This window comes from Dermacentor variabilis, chromosome 2 (assembly GCF_050947875.1).
Source record: "Dermacentor variabilis isolate Ectoservices chromosome 2, ASM5094787v1, whole genome shotgun sequence".
NCBI classification, from domain to species: domain Eukaryota; kingdom Metazoa; phylum Arthropoda; class Arachnida; order Ixodida; family Ixodidae; genus Dermacentor; species Dermacentor variabilis.
Window position 1 is genome coordinate 136,489,067 of NC_134569.1, and position 21,832 is coordinate 136,510,898.

Genomic DNA, 21,832 nt, shown 5'->3' on the forward strand with positions numbered 1-21,832 from the left:
ATAAATTTTAACCGATGTCGGTGTCTCTTGGAGTCTTTGTATATATAGACGGTACTTCTTATGATGTATCGAAAATACAGATACTGATACATGTCTTGACGAATATATCATGATACACATACAAGATACCCAAAGAGTATCTTAAGATGGTATCTAAGATGTACTTTCTACAGTGCCCATCCTTGTCAACAAGAATCAGTCTTTCAACTCACGCTGCTTTTGTTGTGTAGATCAAACCGCTAGCTCTTGCCTGCTTTATCATCTATTTATCTATCTGTCCTTCCATCCGCCTGTGCCATCTGTCTCGCGAATAGGTGTCCTTGCTGCCGCCAGGGTCTATGCAGTCATCTTTCTTCTGGAGCATATATAGTAACCGTCCTCCTTTTCGTTGCCCTATTTTCACCACCTTCGCAACAGGGCCTAAGGGTCTCGCAATTTTTCCTGAAGGCACCGGCCTTCCTTAAATAAGATAACGTTTGACAGAGGCATTGCCGCGGCGTCCTACGTGGCACGATGCAGTCGTGAACAAGTCACGAAGCGAAAGCTGCGCGGTTATAGCTGTCGTTCGCAAAGGAACGGTACAGTTGAGTCTAGCTAACACGAGCGCAGTGTTGCGAACGTGTTGCCTAGATCTCTCGCACCTTTTCGCGCTGTTTCCAAGTATATTAATTTAAATAAACTTTTTCTCTTTTACATCAGCCACATTTTATTTGCGATATAAGATATATGGACACTCCAGGGGAATTTTCGCCGTTGCCGTCATGTTTCGTGTAAAGTCCAAGTGAGACAAGGTCATTTCGCGCCCCGCATGCTGGACGTGCGAAATAAAGCGTGCCAGAATGATCTGAGGAGGATAGTGGCTTGATGCACGCTCAATGTTGGATGTTACGTGATCAGGGACGTGCTAAAGGGTGGTGGGGGGGGGGGGGGCGTATATGAGCGTGCGTCTCCTCCTCTAGTCCGGCCGCGGCTGAGCGCATATATACGCGGCCCGCCCGCAGTATATTAGAAGCAATCTGCGGCAGCTGCGAGCAGAGATTGCTAGCAGCTTCACGCACGCTCTGTTCCTGCGCGCCTAGTGTTAGAGATCGCGTAATCTCGAGTTTGCAAAGCGCGGTGAAGCGAGAAACAGCATGAAGCGTCCGTTCCCGACGTCTTCATCACGATAGCGATGTTGCATTGAGTGTTCGTGGCCGTAGAGTGAGATCTATTCATGTTTGCCTGTGTGTGCGAGACAGCATGCTTGTTACTTAATCAGTAAGTGAATGTTTACTGCAATATACAAGGGCGAATAAAAACTAGAATCCTTGCTTTTTCTAAGTGTCTAACACGTACATTACTATCGCTTGCAATACACCGCCTTTCGAGCAAAACTGCGACTTTCTTTCTTCTCAGGAGTAAGTATTTTGCCGGATTAGGTCAATGCAGTTGAACTGTATACCTAGGCGAACATCACTTGCTAGAAAAATGAACCAATCCGTTCACTACTTAAGTTAGCTAGGTACATGTGCTAATGTGCGTGCGTGCGGGTTTGTATATATATATATATATATATATATATATATATATATATATATATATATATATATATATATATATATATATATTGCGTGTGCGCGCGTGTGTGTGTGTGTGTGTGTGTGTGTGTGTGTGTGTGTGTGTGTGTGTGTGTGTGTGTGTGTGTGTGTGTGTGTGTGTGTGTGATTCGATGTCTGTGCGGCCTTTGATATGCATTCCAGTAGCTCGTAAACTGATAATTACGAAGTGATGTCACGTACGCATGCATTACTGAAGTGGCGTGAACAGTTCAGAACAGCCATTCTGCTCGATGTAGTAGTTGATGGCTGTGTATATTTGTTCGCATAATGAGAAATTGGGAAATTCCCGCTCGTTGCCTTAAGTTCAGTTGCGGCTGGCAGCTTGGGATGGGGGAATGTGACTAGAGCGAAAAAGGAAGAAAGAAGGGAAATGGCTTACAAGTGTGGACGCTAAAGAACGCAAGGCCGAATTGCATGGTGGCTCAAATAATTATATGACTAAATGTTTTTCATATATCCTTATTTTGTCTCTTATTGTATCTTTCTCAGGTTCATTATTCACTCATTTCGTTACTAATTCGTATCGTATTTCACGCGCAATTACCTCGACCTTGCCTTCTTTAGCATCAACACTTAGTTGGCCCTTTCATTCTTATCCTGGAAGTAGTTACAAGATTCATGTGAAGTCAGCAAAAACGAGCTCGCCTTCAAAGCACGCAAACTCTATCCGCGCGGCGAAAGCCTGGGGCATGCGAGAACATGCCGGATATCCGCGCGCACGTGTAAGTCAGCGTTTACCCGGAGGGTGGCGCTAGTAGTAAAACATCGCGCACTCTCTCAGGCCGCAGTGTCTTTTACGACTAATTATACTCAATTTCGATAACATCCTTAGCTTCTGCTGCACGTTCGTACGACACCTACAACTCGCCTAACCGACTGTCGCTTTTTCTGTCTGAGACTGGTTACCAAATAGCCAGATCCCAGCTATGCCAGACGCGCGTGAAGTCAGCCAAGATGATAATGTCTTGAAAATTGCGGATGTTGGAAATTGGATGTTGCTGTTGCGGATGAAGGAAAACCAACGTAAGATATGTAAGAAAGCAAAACGGTCTCATCGAGATTCCACAATGTTTGCGAGTGTTTCCGCGCGCGTCTCGTACTCTCGAGCGCCACACGTGTATACACACACCTCGCCGCCTCCCCGGGTCCCGCAGCGCAAGCCCTGGTTCGAGCAGTACTCCTGGTCGGTGTACAACGCCATTTCGCAAATGGTGTCGTGTGGCTACGGGCGCACGCCGGCCGCCAACGTGGCCGACGCGTGGCTCATGTGCCTGGGCATGGCCTCCGGCACCGTGGGATACGCGCTCCTGCTCGGCTTGTGCGCCTCCACCATACAGACCATGGACTACTCGAGGCGACTGCTCAGGGAGAAGGTCAGTGCCCGTAGTGCGTTACGGCGGCTTCGCGGCTCCCATCGGAGTCCTTTTCCGTGGTCGCCATAATGAACCCCGAATTAAAGAGACGCTAAAGAGACACTTAATCAGTTTACTAACAGATAAAGTATTTTTTCAAGCTCTAGCTATGTAAATTATACGGTAGGAGGTTGATTACAATAGAAGAAGAAGACCTTGCAACCTTTTTTTTTTTTTCAATTGAATTTCGCCCCGAAGCCGAAGCACCGGTACGTCATTGTGACGTCATGGATTTCAAGGTAGTTTTGTTCGTACTTCGTACATTGTAGGCGCAGTATAAGTCTACGTTCTATCTTTGGCTACTTTAGTATACAATGTAGTCCTTAATTGCCGATAAAATATTAACTCGGTCGAGAATACATCGTCAACATCCGTGACACTAAAGGGACACTAAAGAGAAACGCCAAATCCTCTTAAACCGGAAATGTTTTCTCGGTAGTCAAATTTCGTTGATTTCACTGCAATAGTTTGATTACTAAAAATTGAAAACGAAGGCCAAACTTTCCTTTTTTTTAGATATCGTGACTTAACCCACCTGCTCCGGTACGTCACTATGACATCACTGATTTCAAATGATTTATCTTCATGATTATTTTGGCCATTGCGGCGCAGTGAAATTTCTCGAAACACGCAAATGTCAATTCTTGGCTCTATGCGAATGCAATGTAGTCCGTCTTTGCCGATAAAGAAAATTAACTTGGCCCGAACAGAAGGCTTCAGAATCCATGACGTCACGTAGACCGGGCGCGAGAACGTTAAGGCGGCGTCACCACCCGCCTCGAATTTTCGAGATCCGGAGAGTTCTTGAAACTGAAGAAATTGTTTTCTGTTATCGATTAGCAAAGTAGTCAAATTATGTACTTAAATACAATTACTTGTATAATTGCGTAAGCACGAATGTCAAATTGTACGTCGCGTTCAAAGACATCATATTTAACAGACTCCGAGCTTACCGAATTTTCTTTTTTCTAGTTAATTTTCCCGTGTTTCATATCGTTCCGCAAAACGCAAACAAATGACACCGTCTCAGAGCGCGCCCACGCGCCTGTGCTCTCGAAATGTTTTCCAGACAACCTAACTGTACTAAATGGTTGAGTTGGCGACCGCGAAAATGGGGCAATGTAGGCTGCGGATATAGACGTGCACCATGTTTGCAAACAGCGTATAGGCGCCGCCGATATATTTTTGGCACTATAGCGACCTTGCGTGGGCTCCGTCTACTCTCGCCTCCCCTGCTAGCACGCTAGGACGGCGCTTTCTTTCTTTTTAAGGCATGGGGTGAGGGGGTGTGGGCTATTGAAACCACCATTTCATTATGACGCGTGCGGTAATGGAGGCGCCGGATTAATTAGAAAATACTACCTGAGGTTCTCTAACGTTCACCCAATGCACGTTCTCGCATATCGCCCCCCCATCGAAATGGGGCCGAACTAGACGGTAGGCCTAGTTCGCTGACCGCCGCAACGACGGCCGACGGCGCTTGCGATCTGGCTGCAGCTCATCGTAGTGCGCTTGTTTTTGACAACATGATTAACGTGGGCTTAGCCCCACAAAGCCCGGACACGATTCCGTGTGTCAAAGAAAATTAAGACAACTTGCTCACGCGTATTTCTGGCCACGGAGAGTATATTGGTATGAAGAAAACAGCGAAAGAATAATTGAGCTTAGCGTGGAAGCTTGCGTTTGTTGGCGATTCATCGGAGAAAGGACACAGCGCAAAAGAGACGAGGACACGAGAGAGCGACACGCACAGAGCGCTGACTTTTATTCTGAACAGTTTATTCATGAAGCCATGAAGGAATAAATATATAGGGGGCTACGATGCGCAATATGTGAAGGGCCGGCTAAAAAAGCTCGAAGATCATTTGTAATGCTGATAGTGATGGCCACGTACCTACAGAGCACACGGAATGCTTGCCATTCAAACCCTGTCGAGATACGCTATTTCTCGAGATGACAGTGCAATCGAAGGAGAACTGAAGCTCGAGCTACCAAACTTCCTAATGAAATCTGCTTCAATGATTTCACATGTCAGCTGTGAACTATGTTCGGCCAGCACTTCGCTTTTTTCCAAGTGGGGCTTACACCCGTGGTCGCTGCAATGAATACCCAGATGGCCCTGTACCGTGTTGTACACTTCGTTATGGCGCTTCCTGAGACGATCATTTAAGCACCTTCGTGTCTTTCCCACGTGCTTTTTTCCACAAGAGAGGAATCGCATACACTACGCCAGTAATGCAGGGCACTAAACCCTTCCTGTGTTTCACAGTACAATGGCCACACCTGGCTTGTGAAAAAAACTTGCAAAGCTTTGCTAGTTTTTGCGCAGCGCGGAAAGCCACCGCAACACCAGCACGTTGCCGTATACCCTCTTCAGTTTGTGGGACACATCATGTATGTACAGAAGTACTGCACGCTTTTTCTTTTACACTGGCGGCAGGGTGCTCGGTCAGCTTCGCCATGCTTGAGTTGCTTGAAAAGCTTTTCCGCGACAGCTGATGCTAAAGCCTTCGTGTATCCGGCAGACAACAAGCGGCCAACCTGAGCATCAAAACTTTTTTGCATAGAATGCGGACGTGAACTTCCAAGGGCACTGACGAGGCGTACATTAACCATTCCTCGTTTGACTAGTTTTGAGTCTCCCGAATGGAAAGAGAGAAGCGGTTTCTCGCTCCTTGGTTCGAACGATCAGCACAAGTGTCTACTGGACATGCACAACCTGACGTCCAGAAACCTTAAACAGTTATTTTCGGGTAGCTCATGCGTCAGCTCTAACGGATGCAGTTTTTTTTTTCTGAATGCACCTAACACTTTTCCTGAAGCCTGCTCAAGCACCTCCTCCGGAAATTCCATGAGAACTAAAAAAAATCGTCTACATATGTGCACACTTTTCTCACCACGGTCATATCAATAAAAGTTTGCATAATGCGGTCTTTATGTGTGAGGTAAATATTACTGAGGAGAGGCGCAAGACATGAACCTATGCAAATTCCACTTTTTTAATGTACTGTATTTCCTCCCGAGAGACAAAGGTAGATTTAAGATAAAATGACAACAATTCTAAAAACCCACTAACCTCAATTCCTCTCTCGTTCTGGAATGTTATCGCTCCAAAGTTGTCTATGCATCCTTCTATACATCTTAGCATCTCATCCTGTGGGAGCCAATAATACAGGTCTTTTATAAAACATTGATAGAAACAGCCCTCAGACCCTTATTGTTCCCTTTTAAAAACCTGATGACAGCGTCCGAGTCTCTTACCAGATAGATGTCGTCAGTAGTTAGTAGACTAAATTTATTCTGCAGAAATACGGAGACAGATTTCTGCCAAATACCTTTTTCGGTTGCAGTTGCCCGTAGAGGGCAGTCATTCTGGGGTACAGGGCCATTTGGGTATTCATTGCCGCGACCACGGGTGTGAGCTCTACTTGGAAAAATGCGAAGTGCTGGCTAAACAGAGTTCACAGCTAACACGTGAAATCATAGCTGACACGTGAAGTTTGATAGCTCGTGCGTCAGTTCTCTTTCGATTGCAATTTCATCTCGGGAAATAGCGGATCTTGACAGGGTTTGAATGGCAAGCATTGCGTGTTCTCTCTAAATACGTGGCTATCATTATCAGTATTGCAAAATGTGTTCCAGGTTTTTTGCCTTTCATTCACATATTGCGCATGGTAGCACCCCATATATTTATTCCTTCATGGCTTCATGAATAAACTGTTGTCAGTCAGCGCTGTGTGCGTGTCGCTCTCTCGTGTCCTTGCCTTTTTTGCACTGTGTCCTTTTTCGAATAATGAAGCAAAAGTTAATGAGTATCGTAATTACTTAGTTGGTAATTTATTTGCTGAACTACTCACAACTGAGAACTTCTATTGGGGGCATGTACATTGGGTTTACAGCGCTAAATCAGAGGCATCAAATTCAGCGTATCAAGAGAGGTACGTTGGGCTTTATTGGGTTAAATAAATTGTTTTTTTTTTTGTGTCGTTGGTGCGAATGGCAAGCGAAACGCAGTACTTGCAGGCCAGCTGAGCCGCCTCGCTGGGAGTGCGACGAAATGCTGTTAAATCGTTGCTCGCGATCACGCCAGTGGTTTAGTATCGGGCGCTATAGCACCCGGATGCCGAGTTCGCGCGTGTTTTGTAAAGTATACTTTACGAAACACGCGCGAACTGGGCATTTTTTGCTATTAAGTACTAATTCATGTGAAAAAAAAAATTCACCAACAGTTACGATAACTCCCTAATGCGAAATTTGAGCGCAACTTTATACGTGTCATCATTTCTCGTTATGTTGACTGGCGCGGACAATATGTCTCGTGCGGCACGTTGCAAACGGAGCGAAGTGCGGTGCTACTGCCTCTCTAATCGGGAGATCGGGAGAGGCAGCGCGTGCGTGACGTGTGGATACCATTCCCAGCGACCGCCGCAGACAGGCCTCCGCTCATGCAGCGCTTTGTTTCCATACATCATATCGGTGGTGGCATTGGTGAACAAACGACTCTGGCGCCATCTCGTATCCATCGTCGCCGCAAAGCCCGTCGTGTGCGGCACTACGCTTTTCTTCGCACGCTTTCGTCATACCCTTTTCCTCCGCTTTCCGCCTCATGGTTCCGCTGCACTCTCCTCATCCGCTTTCCTCCTCGCGCTCTCTACGCTAATGCTGCCTTTCACCTGCGCTCCACGTTCGCTCTTTCATCCTTCGCTTTGCTCGGTCGATCGGTTACGAGGACGCCGAGGGACGACGCCGACGCTAGCCGCAGGAACGGGCGCCAAAGAGCAGGGGATGCATTCTGTTAGAGTCCCCCTAGTGGGCATGTCCATTTCATCGGTTGTTGAAGTTCTGATTGGCTGTGGCGCCTCACTGCTGCGGATGCGGAGCCCAGCCCAGTCAATGAGAACTTCAACAGCAGACGAAATGGACATGTCCACTAGGTGGAATCTTACAGAATGCCTCCCCTGCGCTCTAAAACAAACTGTAGCCGATTTCTATGTCACCGTGAGCGGCGATAGAAGCGGTCGCTTCGGCTGAGTGATGGGACCGGCGAAGTACCGGCCCTACGGCGACGCCAGCTGTGTAAGCCCGCGCAATCGGAGCTGTTGATCACGGCCGTCAAATCGCTCCAACTCCGTATCAACTCTGTTCATTTTATTTCGCGCGGTGAAATTCATAAACACGTTTAGGCGCCTTTATGGCATTGGCACTGCAATTAACGCAGCTGTGATCGTGCTGTCTGCGTATGTGAAAGTGTGCTAGGCTATCTACACTGCAGGCGTCTCAATATTTAGAGGTGAAAATAAATTTGAATTGGGGGGGGGGGACAGAGCATTGTCTCTGGGTATTTGGTAATCCACACTTAGTACTGTTTTAGCGCAGAACTTACAAAAAAAAACACAAAGGGACACGAACGGGTCAGGTAGCGCCTGTCCCGCTCGTGTGCATTCCTACGTTTTGTAATTTCTGCGCTAAAACAGTATTAAGCTTGAATTTGAATGTGATGTGTTTTGAGGGGAATCTGCTACTCGACTACATATTCAAGGCTCTTCCTAATCTAGCTTTCCCATAGTGCGGTAGGAGATTGTAATGACACGCTATTAATGGTCCTAAGGAGCCTTGTTGGCTAATGCATGCCTCGCAAAATAACAGAGAAGCTTAACTGTTACGAAATGTTCGGCGCATAATCGATCATCTGGTTCCGAAACCCAACTCTCGCTTTTTAGCGTGGTGGCCGATTGTGCGACGGTTTTAATCAACAAGAAACCCACGAAAGCTTCAGTCTCTTGCGTTTTTCGGCGCTCCGCAGCTCCGCATAGTGTATTTAATTCGTTTTAAAACCATATAATAAAGGCGGCACACATAGAGCAGCACACGCACCCGCGAAAGCCAGCAGTTACTTAGGTAGGCTCGGCGGCGTAGTGCGAAAGTCACTTCCGACGACAGCGCTACCGCATTTTCGTGACGTAGCACCGTGATGTAGGTCTATTGGCCGCAAGATCGAGCAGAGTCGTCGCCTGGCGGGCACTGACTGAACCACAGATAGTGGGGCACAGGGACCGAGCGCGTCCAGACCGGCCGTGAGTGTGGGTTGTGCCACGCGTCGCCTACATGTTTACATGTACGTGTATGGCTCATGGACGTGAATAGCTTTAAAGGCTGCTTCTTCCGTGGCCGTAGCACAGTCATAAATGGTGGTCTACATTTTTTGACCTGGTACAAAAGCATTTAGCGTTGTGTTGTCATCTTTGCGCTGTATAGTAAGGTCAGTGACTGCCGTGTCGAGCGCGGGATGTGTTATTGTTGCACCCTGCGCTCGCCACATTCACATCAATTTTATTATTTCTTCGTGTTTCGAGAATATCACACACATACAAGAAAATTACCTTGTTTTAATTAAATGAAGTGGTAGCAGCGAGGCGTGAAAATCGCGCTAAAATGTGACTCGTCACGGTGTGTTGATCACTCCGAAAACTCTGTGATACCACGAAACATGAACTGGGTGGTGTGAACATCACTCAGAGCAGCAGAAGAAAGAGTCGTACGTGTGCACTCACATCATATCGCGTCATGCACTTTATAGTACGAAAACTGCATTAGAATAATTACGGTAATCCAATGACTCTCGCGTTGTGATTACGCTACCGAATATGTTCTTTCAATATGTGGTGGTTCTGATGCCACTACGCGAATTAATTTTGACTCACCATTAAGTCGTGCACTTTTATACTTTGATTACCTGCTACAAAAGTAAAGCTAAAAATATGGCGTTGTACGAAGATCATGAGTGACACAGCAATCTCTAGACGGAGGACGTCATAGCACTAAGTTGAAAGGCGGGTATTATAATTTCCTCTCGCTCTTAATTCTGGTGTTGTTAGCTTGGTGCGAAACAGTGGTCACTATTAGCTGAAATACATCAGATTTTATTTCCTGAAATAATTACAACTCTGCCAAATCGCTGTCGTGCGCTTAACCGTGCAAGGGGGATGAAAATAATCTAGTCTGAAGCAACCTGATGATCTACTAACGTACTGTCACGGTGGCCTAGCTCGCCTAGTTGAACTCATTAACTGTTTGCGTTTCACAGCCAATATAAAAAAAAAGAAAAATAGCTGTAGAATGTGCATTATAACTTGCTGCTTTACCTTCATTGTACAGGAATATACTTTTTTTCAACCAGCGCAAGATTCGCACAGAATACGGTATTAATAACTGGTGCAGCAATATTAATAGAGTAGGCGGAACGCAAACTAAGTATACACAAGAAGCTCCGAAAAAGTGCCGATACATAGAATGTGGGGGTGAGTGTCAGTCCCCCATTGAATGACAGTTTGCGCTTCTTTCAAGTAAATGGAAACGTGCGCATTTTGAGCAACAAAATGTGGCATTGGAGGGCAATACAATATAATGTCACTGCAGTCAGCGCGTTTCATTACCAGAAAATCGGGCCGAATTATTCACAGCGCAGCGCCGACTCACACATTGCGCGCCGTCTACCGCCCATCCACGCTAACGCGGCGACGGTTCTGCCGCCTATAATTCGATCTCGCGGCGAATGGGTAAGCAGCAGCGTTACGCTGTATATTGCAGAGAACTGCGTAGCGGCTTAGAACGGTGATAAGGAGCGCAACTGAAACGAACTAAAAAAAAAAAGAAATATGCAGCATATGCAATTAGTTGAAATTTATATACAGCGAAGCATTGTGTGAGTGCATAAAAAGTCGAAACACGAGTTTGTGTTTACTTAATGTCCGCACAAAGTGAGAGGCTAATGCAATGCGGCCATCGCTGCCGCGGATGGATGGATGGATGTTATGAGCGTCCCCTTTGGAACGGGGTGGTGGGTTGCGCCACCAAGCTCTTGCGGATGCGCGGAGGCGAGCTCCACCTGGTGGTGGGGCAAGGAACCCAGCGGCGCGCACACTCCGCTGTGATTGGTTGGCCTATTCGGCGAGAGAACAGCCAGGCCGTAGCGCCCGTGGTCACGAAACCGGGCGAGGTTCGCAAATAAAAGCTTCGCTTTTAAAAACATTATTAATTGATGCTGTTACATCACCGCCTCGTCATTTTTTTACGCGGCCATCGAATCGGCCATCGAGTAGCGTCAGTTCTTTGAGACATCTTTCGAGAACGCTGCTACCGCGCTCGCGAGACTCGCTTGCGCGCGCCGACTTCGAATCCTTGTTCGCGTTTGGCGGCACAAATTTGAAGCGCGCAAAAATAATATCCAGGGAAAATGTATCGAACTGGGAACTATGGGAGGTGCTTTCGAATGCGATGCACAGTTTGACATACGAGCCTACGTAGTTATATAATTACTTATTGGCTTAGGTAATTAATTTTGATAAATTGTCTAATCAGGATGACAGGAAAACAAATCGGCAGTTTTTACAGAGTGACAGCTAACAAAACGCCGTTGGTCTCGTCTTTGTATCTCGCACAGCCCCGTTTTTAAGATGCTTGGCCCGCGTTAGCTGCCATGAATCTGCCTGCATAAGTAAATGCATTGAAGTGGCACGTTAACACTACCAGCCTGACCCAATGCGCGGTACAAAGGCGTTAAATTATTTTATGTACGTCAGCAACTGTAATCTTTGAAACCACTCTAGCGGCTAAGAATTCAGTGGACACGTTCTAACAGTCTTTTAATCTATTCGTGTGGAGTACAACTACTCTATCGTGCACACACCCAATATGTGCATGATGAACCGCCGCGCGTTCTGGCCAGATGCTGCGCAGACGAACGAGCATGACAGTATCGAACAACGCATATGCTTCCTTTGGCGTTGGTGAAAACACTATTGTGTTATACTCGCGTTCTCGCGGACTCCGGATGAGGCATATTCTTTTTAGGTGCTCCATAAATACCGACAGAATATGCGACTGCATGAAGTCAGGAAAAAAGATGCAAGCATAGAGTAACGGCTCTCGATAGAGCCGTGGCAGTGCGTGAGGAGGCGAACAACAACAACAACAACAACAACAACAACAACAACAACAACAACAACAACAACAACAACAACAACAACAACAACAACAACAACAACAACAACAACAACAACAACAACAACAACAACAACAACAACAACAACAGTTTCGCCCGTAACGCGAAGTAATAACGCGATAGATGGCGAAACATAATGCACAATAAGCCTTAGACTGCTTCATGCCGTGTTTGTTGGAATGAACGTTCGCAGGGTCAGAGCGAACAATCTCATTTCGTGAAGCCAAAGAAGCGTGATTCGTCCCTATTTGTGCAATTCGCGCCACCCGGTGGGGCAATGGAAAGACTCGGCTTCTCTTCCTTCCCTCACCTACCCGGACTTAGCCACTGGTCTAAAACAACCTTTAGGCTTCTTACGGCTTGATTCGTTCGACTTTTCACAAATCTTTATTTGGGCTGTGCCGTTAGTAGGCGCCACTTTATCCGCGGAGAAAGCAGGACGACGTTAGTATGTAGCGCCAACCTGTAAACGTGATAAAAGCCAAGCATTAGAACAAAAAGAAAAGTGAAGACGAAGCAGACACGCTCAGTCGTTGTCATTACACGTCATGACATATCGTTACATTACAGAAGAAGAAAACCTAAGCTAGAGCCGCCTCGGCAACTGCGGAAGGCGACGTCCTAGAACGGTAAGAGGTCGAGGACGTCAGCTCCATCCTGTACGGAGTGGTTGAGCGGGCGTTAGCCAAACGTGGCAGCCAGTGGCACAGTCGGGCGCTCCAGAATCAGTACTGTCCACTGCAGTAGCATCGGCAGTGTGGATGGGAGGTGTAAGCCTGGACTGTACTCAAACATTCCAATATTAGGGCTCCGTTTCACTGATATGTAAAGGTACACTGGATAACTGCCAATTCGTGAAAAGCATCCCGTAAAACACGGGAGATTCCAATAAGTCTCTCTAAGCGCATTGTCTTTCTTCCTCAGAAATTCCCGACAATGCACACCATGCATGATGCACGCATCCGGAAAAGCTACAGAAGAAAGAAAGGTATCATAGAGCTAGCAGAGCTGCAGTTGAAACACTGACACCAACCACGGCTTCTTAATTAAGAAAAAAAAAAGGGAAGCGCAGATCCAACGCACGTGTTGTAATCCACATGAAGCGAAGCTTTAATAACGCTGTTAATAAATGCTGCACGATTAACTTCGATGCATGCAGTTTTGTTTAATTTCATCCTATGCAGCGCGTAATCGCGTGAAATGTTTATTTTTATCCACCACAAAAATATAACAGCCTTATTGCCATGCAATCTGTATACGCTGCATCGTTTACAAGCTACGCCGAAGCGCAATCTCTAAAGGTACGTCCTCACTTGGGGAAATAAGCGCGCGCAAGGCGGCGCGCTTATTTCGGCAGCGCTTGTGGTGTCGTCTTCTCGTCTCGTGTCCCGTTTACGTTTCGCGCTGTTACCACCGGGATGGAAAAGCAACAAGCCCCAGCTGCTATCCTAGGGAATTGTTGCCGCGAAAAAGCCTCTCGCGGCGCGCGTTTGTAAGCGTGCCGCCTTGCGCGCGCTCATTTCCGCAAGTGAGGACGCGCCTTGATTCAGGTGGATGCACCGTGAGAGACGCACAGTCAGCGACGTCACAAGGACGAAGGCGATGTGCGATGCTTGTTGAGAGAAGGAGGTGGGTGATGACAGGTGCATTCAAAGAAAAGTATGACACGTACCAAGTAACATATAGGGATTCTGTACCTCTTGTGCCACAGTGATAACAGGCACGTCCCTGTAGGGGCACATATATGCGGAATGGCTAAAAATTAATCTAAATGAAAGAATTTGTGAAATATAATTCGCCATTGTATTAGCAAATCGGTGTGCTTTAGAGACGTCTGTCAGCCGACATTCAACGTTCATGTTTTATGTTGGTATCGTACTGGGAAATGCGCATTCTGCAGAATTGTCCAAGTGACAGGCATTACAGCCAGTGGCACATACTAGTAGCTAAAGCAATGAAAATAAAGTAAATGAAAGAATCCGTTAAATATAACTCGCAATATTTTTAACAGATACGGGTGCTTTAGAGATGCCTGTGAGCCGACTTTATATCTTTATGTAGGAAGTAATATTTTCGTTACGCTGAGCAAATTTGTTCATGCTTGGTCATATATATATATATATATATATATATATGAGAGAGAGTGACAATACAGATATAAAAAGTCATGACCCTGAGACACGTGTCGTTTTCGCATAAGAGCTATATGGTGAGCCGGAAATACTTGGCCCCTGCTTAAGTTACTCTGAAAAGATTAACGAACAAAAATTTCTTCGTTAACTTTTTATTATTAACTTGGGGACAGTGGGGTGTATAAAAAATTGTAGGGCGTGACAATTTATGGCATACTCATTCTTTAGAAACAAAGAAATCGCACGTGATTTGAGATATTCATCATCTAAATTAAAGGCCAGTTTGAACGATAGCATGCCGCGAAAAATCCTGACCTGACACACAGCGGCACGTTTGCTTGGAAAAGCGTGCCGTATCAGTAGCTGCCATGACAAGTCGAGACGTTCAGTTTCAAACTTCCTCGTGCTTGTCGTCACAGGGCGTTTCGGCCTGATATGATAGCGTGACCGCCTTTCCTGCGCTCGCCTACACTCGGTTTCGAGATTGCCGAGATTTACCGTTGTAATTCGATAATAAATATTTTGAATTAGGTGTGATTTTCAAGACCTTTAAAATTGTCGCTGTTTCGCCCGAAAGGCGAAGCACCAATCGCGATAGTAAATTCGGGGGCAGCTAGCTATACGAAGTAAGGACAGTAGTTTTATCGTCCGTATAAACTTGTAAGCATACGTATACGAACTCAATTAACAAGCATGGTGTCATGCGCGCAGAAGCAAACATGAACACATCTCACTCGATCACCGTGGAAACTCGCTGTCAAAACGCCGGAGCAAGGAAACGCGGCAGCAGCAGTGAGCGAATTGACCTTCGTGCTACGTCTCGCATCAACGCGAGCTAAGCCGCGAAAGCACAGCGCATGGCCCGAATCCTTCCCCGTCGCAGATGGCTTTCAAGATACAGCCGCCCTGGCGGGCGCCCGCCCCGACCGCTGTATCTTGAAAGCCATCTGCGATGGGGCCCTTGGACTCTATGCGGAACCTCACGGCGACGCTGACGGTGATGGCAGAAATGCATAGTAGTGTCTACATAATTGCAATAAAAATGAGGGTGTATTAAAATGTGACGTCCTTCAATTTCGCCAATTAAAGAACTGCGTCTAAGGCACTAGTAAAAAGTTATGTAATACATTTTTGTTAATTAGCCTTTTCAGAGTAGCTTCAGCAGTGACAATGTATTTGCGCCTCGCCGTAGAGCTCATATGCGAAGACTACAGGTGTCTCATGGTCATAGCTTTTCTTTATAAAAAATATATATTTTCTAAAAAAACTGTAAATTGTCTGCGGGAGCTGTAAATGGTGCGGCAACATGGATGGATATTATAGCATACAGTATATGAAGTTGCCTATACTTCACTGCTCTCGCATAAAAACGACTTTGTGACCTTGCAAATTGAACACATCCTACAAAAATATTGCTTTATAAATGCAATAATCCCCAAATGCGCTTCACAAATGTTGCCATCTTGGGCTTGTTAGTCATGCGTTCATTTCTATACTCTTCTCGATTGCCAATTATTTCGCACATGCGCGGCTGTTGATTGGCTTGTGCGTTTACAGGAACACGACTGCTTGGAAAGTAAGGCCAATAAAGAAGGACACATTGCACTTAACAAAGCCAGAAAGCATCAGAAACCAGAAGCACGAAGATTAGACAAAACACGTGCACTACTCATAATTCCAGTTGTAGCTTAACAATCGCAGCGCCGGTGTTTTCAATATTAAGATAATTTTAATAGGAACTTATGTGACACCAAATTAACCCAAAAGTGTTCACGTTGTCTATCGCAAATCGTGGTTCGCAGCTGAAGGAAGTGGAAGACTACATGCAGTGCCAGAAGTTCCCGACTAAGCTGCGCTCCCGAATGCGTGACTACTTCGAGAACCGCTACGAAGGGCGCGTCTTCGACGAGGCCAAGATCCTCGCATCGCTCTCGGACCCACTCAGGGAGGTAAGACACGAAGACGGACTTTATAGACGAAAGCTAAATTGGGTTGGACTGACAAAGTGTTATTTCAAAGCTGAATTTTTGTTAGTTTCGCGGTAAGAGATTGATCGCTAACAAAAATGAAGAAAAACAAAATAAAGAAAATCAAAGTTACATTGTTCGGGAAGCCCAGAAACACCAGCGCCGGTAAATCAGTGTGACGTCAAGTATTGCAAAGTATTTATTCATACTTAAGCCATTGTGGCCTTGTAAAAGTTATGGAAACTTGCTAAGTTCAGTTCTTGGGTGTTTTAGAATAGAAATGTATTCTATCTTTGGGTCCTGTCAAAACTTTTAATGCCACGGTGAGATGTGGGGGAACTTCAAGACGGCGTAGCCAACTATATTTCCTTTATGCTTCTTTTATGCCTTACCAAGCCTCTTTCACGCTACAGTGAGTTCTCGGCAGGGCTGGACAAAGATACATTCAAAAATGTATACTGATACAGGTACAAGATACAAGCCGATTACTCGTATCTGATACGATACTTGCCATATTTATCTTAATATACTTTGATACATTAACTCCTCATTATAGCTGCACGTCAGAGGCCTCTGCTAGGTGTCAGATGTTCATTGGCAAATTTCTAAGCCCCCCCTCCCCCCCCACCCAACCAGACATCCTTCTTTTCAAGTGTCCTCTATTGACAGGTATACCAAAAAATTTCCAAGTTCTAACAACGGTCTATATAGCAACTAACTCCGTAACAGTCTACGGGGCCAGTCGGACGTGCAGCAGTTGGTGTAAATACGCTGGGCAATCGGCAATTTTTTCACGCCGCCTTTATCATCGGTACGATTCACTGCTTAGTGGTCCATTCAGAAAACGGGTCAGTGTCTTATATTGAAACGTGTTCGTTTGTACAGTTTTACAATTCTGTCACATTAAGCTTTGGTGTGTAATCTACATATTACGCAGTGAAGAGGTGGCACATGTTATATGGAGATAACACTCTTTATAAACAATACACCTCGTTGTATAGATTTTGTTTCCAGACGTCAGTAAAACGGCAGTATATATAGCTCAATGTATGAAGGTAATTAGAAATATACGTACTAGAACGTTAAACGAAGAAGCTTGGTGAAATTTGTCACTACCCAGTTTCAAAGTGGATGCTCACATCATCATCATCGCCATCATCACAACTGCATAACGGGCTTGCAGAAATCTTCAAACTGTGCGTAACCTTTAGTGAAGGATGAAGCTCAAGCTAAACCTGTACACGCCGATGACGATGGTCTCGCAAAATGTGCATCTTGAGTTGACTTTGTACCAGTCAGACGAAGAAATGGTAGATAACGTAGGAGCAGATAACCTTCAACATTAGATAACACGTCGACTATCTTTAGTAGTGCTCAACTTTTCTTTAGAAGCTTCCAGGAAGTTTGCTCGGAAACAGGTGCGGGAGGTCTCTGCGATCGCCCGCATCTCTCTCGTTCTCATTAAGGGGCATTGAAAGAAATATGGGAAAATTTCCGCAGCTTTTGAAAAAAAGGTTCGCTCACGGTGTAGGAAATGTGCAAACGTGCCATGAACCTAACCAGCAAATGGTACATAAACGGATGCGTTGACACCGGCAGAAGATATGAGACCGGGAAACAGCACAGTGGTTATTGACGTGATGGAGAGGAAGTTAGCCGTGTGACTATATCGAACACTAGAGAACGAAATAAAAAAAAGAAGCTTCATGATACTTCAATGCGCTGTAACAATGCTGTTCGAAGCCATATGACGTTACGTGATATCCTGAACGGCAGTGCTTTAGGATAAAAATTGCCAATGCCGACTGCTCGTTTGTAGCGCCTGGATATAGCGCAGAGATTGAACATGTTCTGTTAACATGTCAAAGCACCCGCATAGAGGTGAATAATTGTGTAGTTACTCTGTCGACTGCCTTGAGTTTAAAAGGATACTAATAAGAAACACTAAATTAGTTTGGCTTATAAAAAATATTCTTTCAAAACTGTCTTCTCATTCCTTTAGCATTAATAGGTTTATTATCAGAAGAGAAAATGAAGGTCAAATTTCATTTTGTTTTCAATATCACGTCGAAACCCCAGCGCCAGCACGCCAGTGTGACGTCACGAATTTCAATCTATAATTTAGTATTTGCGCCGTGTTAGCTTAGTAAATGTTCTTGAAACCTGCCAAGTTTAGTCCTTGGCTGCTTTAGGAACACAATGTATTCCGTCTTTGCTGATAAAAAATTAACTACTCTCGTGGAAAAGCCGTCAAAATACACGACGTCGTGCCGAACTGTAGCGGGCGGTTATTCGTATTCCTCCTTTTCTGGTTTACCACTCTTTCGCAGTATAAGAGTGGCCTTATTGGTGTTATGCAAGGGTAACTTACTAATACAGCACAAATAGTTTTTTCTCCATAGTGTCCCTTTCAAGACAGTATAGCAAAAAAGCTAATGAACCTGCGGTGGAAGAGAGTAAAATGCGGCTGGAGTTAGAGTTAGCGCAAGGACAGCAGGGCTCCGCGTTCCATTGTGCGCCTTGCCACGGTGCTCTCTAATTGTGACAGCCGCCAAACTGTTCTGACTCACGTTATATGGGTGATTCATAATGGTGGTCTACGAACCAATATCTTCGTTTACGCCACGTTACTTCAAACAGCCCACTGAGTAGAGCGACAGCGGCCGCAGGGCGATTGCGGTGAGCAGAAAAGTCGCAGCTTTGCCCGAAAGGCGAAGCATCCACTGCGATGGCAAATTAGTAGACAACTATACGAAGTAAGGATTGCAGCTTTATCGTCCGTATGAAGTTGTGAACATTCCCTTGCTAACTACATTAACAAGCACAGTGTCACGCGCACACAGGGAAACATGGAGACATCTCACTCGATGACCGCGGAAACTCGCTGTCATAATGCTGGAGTGATTGAGCGGCAGCAGGAGAGAGTGAATTGACCTTCGTGTTGCCTCTCGCTTTAGCGCGAACCAACCATCGAAGGCCCAGAGCATAAGGAGCTACCAGCACTCTCCGTACTTCGTCCACATCGCAGATGGCTTTCGAGATAGGCAGCAGGCGGCAGGGCTGTGCAGGAGGCGCCGGACTAGAACCCGTCCTTCCCATTCCCCCGCTGCATCGCGCACGACGGAAGACGGCGCGCTTCCTCCTCGCTTTCCTCCCTGGCGCGCGCGAGATTGAGCCATGATCGCCGGGTGACCCTCGCAAGTTTCTCTCGCACATACAACATACGGCGGCGACGACGATGTAATCGCGCGTGTGATTTATACGGAAAACCACGGCGACGTCGACGACGACGACAGAAATGCACCTGGAGTACCCATATAATTGCTATCGCAATAGAAAGTTCTGCAAAAAAAAGGCTCTCTGTTATTGCGATAGCAATCATCCTAATGCACAAGGCGCATTTGCGCCATCGCCGTTGGCGTCGTCACTGTCGTGCTGTAATGCTATTGACGAGGCATGTACAGCCTGTGCATGGAGTATTAAGAGGCCTCCAGAGAAGCGCAGTGCGTTTTTTTTTTCAGAAGCGACGAAAGCAAGCGGACGCACTTTCACGTTCCCCTCAGTCCTTTTGCATCCGCGATGTGGCAGCAGTGCGTTCATGACCCCAGGGAACTTCCGGTCAGCCATTCGACAGTCCAGTTAGCCAAGAAAAAATAAGTATTTTGTCGCATAGTATACTCCAGGCACATATTCTTGGTGTTTTCAGATATAAGGAACGTGCACTGAACATCAAGCTCATGTAGGGGCTTTTTTTGTTGAACTTAACACTACGATTCACCTGTCAAACGTTCCAAATCTGCAGCAAAAATAGTGCCAGCTGGAGGGTCCTATAAGTTTATAGGCTATTGTAACATATGCCACTACTGAGGGCTTAACCGGAAGTCTTCTGGGAACTCTGTTTGTAAGCATGAAAAGGGTCTATACCGGAGCCGGGGCAGCGTTCTGGCTTCCACGGCAAGCGTCAGTGTTCATGCCGATCGGCTGTGTGCATACCACGCTGTGGTGAACGTCAAGCTATACTTATGCAACCATCTTTAAGACGCTCACCGACGCCGACGGTTTTCCTTTTATCACACCTCGGGCATGTTTGGTGTCGGAGGCGATCTCACCGCTGCCAACCAGATGTTTGAATCCCACCGATGGCAACGGTTGTTGTGGTCGCACCGATGGTACGACCTGTTGGGAACTCGGCGCTGACGCCCGTGGTTGTACCTGGGTCGCAAGCCCCAAGGGTAGCGTTGGCCTGGCGGCCTGGGGTACAACTGGAAGCATCCGAAGGTCCCGGCAAAGCATGAGTCGACTGGTAACAACAAAACAACTTGTTTATTTTAACATCGCAAAGAGTTGGCGGTCAGGTTGACCGAAGTAGAGAGACGGGAGAGCACTTTACTCAACAGAAGAAATCGGAGCCCTCTCTTTTTGGCGTCCGGGGGCAGCTGTTTTTATACTCTCGCAGTTGAGGGCAAGAAGGAACCCCTCAATAGACGAGCACGTGATTGTACAATGGGCTAATGGTGACGCACACTGTCGTAGCGCCGCCGGTCGGGCACAATGGCACATACACTCACACACGCACATGAAGACACGTGGCATCGGAACATGCCTGGAAACGCCTGGAAACGCCTGGCGGGGAGCGTTGCGGCGACGCCGAACGGGCCAAAATGTCTGCCGCCCCGCCGCAGTCGCGCCTGGAAACGCCTGGAAACGCCTGGCGGGGAGCGTTGCGGCGACGCCGAACGGGCCAAAATGTCTGCCGCCCCGCCGCAGTCGCGCCGGCAAAACCGCGTGTCGCAGGCGAAACGCAACAGGCACCATCGAGGTTCGACACCTGCAACGCCACTGACGTGCTCATCACGCCAGCGTAGTGCGGACACTTTCAGTGCAACGCTAAACATTGCTATCGCTTTCGATGCTTCGCCTTCGCCTAAAACCGAAAAATTTTTAGTGGCTTCTTTTGCAGCTTTTAATTCTATTGCGGAGCGTCTGTGCGGGCATTTAGAAGGCACTCGTAAAGTGCATCAGGCACTTGTAAAGTGCCTGATGGTCAGGCACTTGTAAAGTGCGATCAAAGTACCTAAAATCTGCACAATGTGCATTGCTGTTTCGGATAATGTGTTTCTACATTGTGTAAAATAGTGTGTGAAAAACTGTAGCCAGAACAGCAATGCATTTCGCGACGCGTGTTCAGTCTGTGTTTCGCGAAACTGGTTCCAAGTGCAATGTTTCTCGCTAAATGGTACGCTGCACCCGCCGTGGTTGCTCAGTGGCTATGGTGTTGGGCTGCTGAGCACGAGGTCGCGGGATCGAATCCCGGCCTCGGCGGCCGCATTTCGATGGGGGCGAAATGCGAAAACACCCGTGTGCTTAGATTTAGGTGCACGTTAAAGAACCCCAGGTGGTCAAAATTTCCGGAGTCCTCCACTACGGCGTGCCTCATAATCAGAAAGTGGTTTTGGCACGTAAAACCCCAAATATTATTAAATGGTACGCTGCAAACACCGGCTTGACTTCCATTCTGCTGTTGGAACATTCTACCTAACTAGTATATTTAAAAATTAATTAGTAGAGTTTTATTCATTAATAATACTAGTACCGAAAGGCATTCGGTTTTCTAAATCGTACTCGTATTTGCTTATTAGAACAATGAGCTAGCGTAAAAGCGTTGCCTCAGAATAAATTTTAACTGTTGTCAACGACTCTGGCAATATTTACAAGAAATCAC

General features: G+C 46.4%; 1 protein-coding gene across 1 annotated transcript in view; it reads left to right on the forward strand.

The window, feature by feature from the left end:
* The window catches only part of LOC142570456 (potassium/sodium hyperpolarization-activated cyclic nucleotide-gated channel 1-like), a 53,989-nt gene that overhangs the window by 26,773 nt on the left and 5,384 nt on the right, over positions 1-21,832 (forward strand). The window contains exons 6-7 of the mRNA XM_075678841.1: positions 2,753-2,971; positions 15,946-16,092. Coding sequence (XP_075534956.1) covers positions 2,753-2,971; positions 15,946-16,092 — 366 coding nt within the window. The remainder of the gene's footprint in view (positions 1-2,752; positions 2,972-15,945; positions 16,093-21,832) is intronic.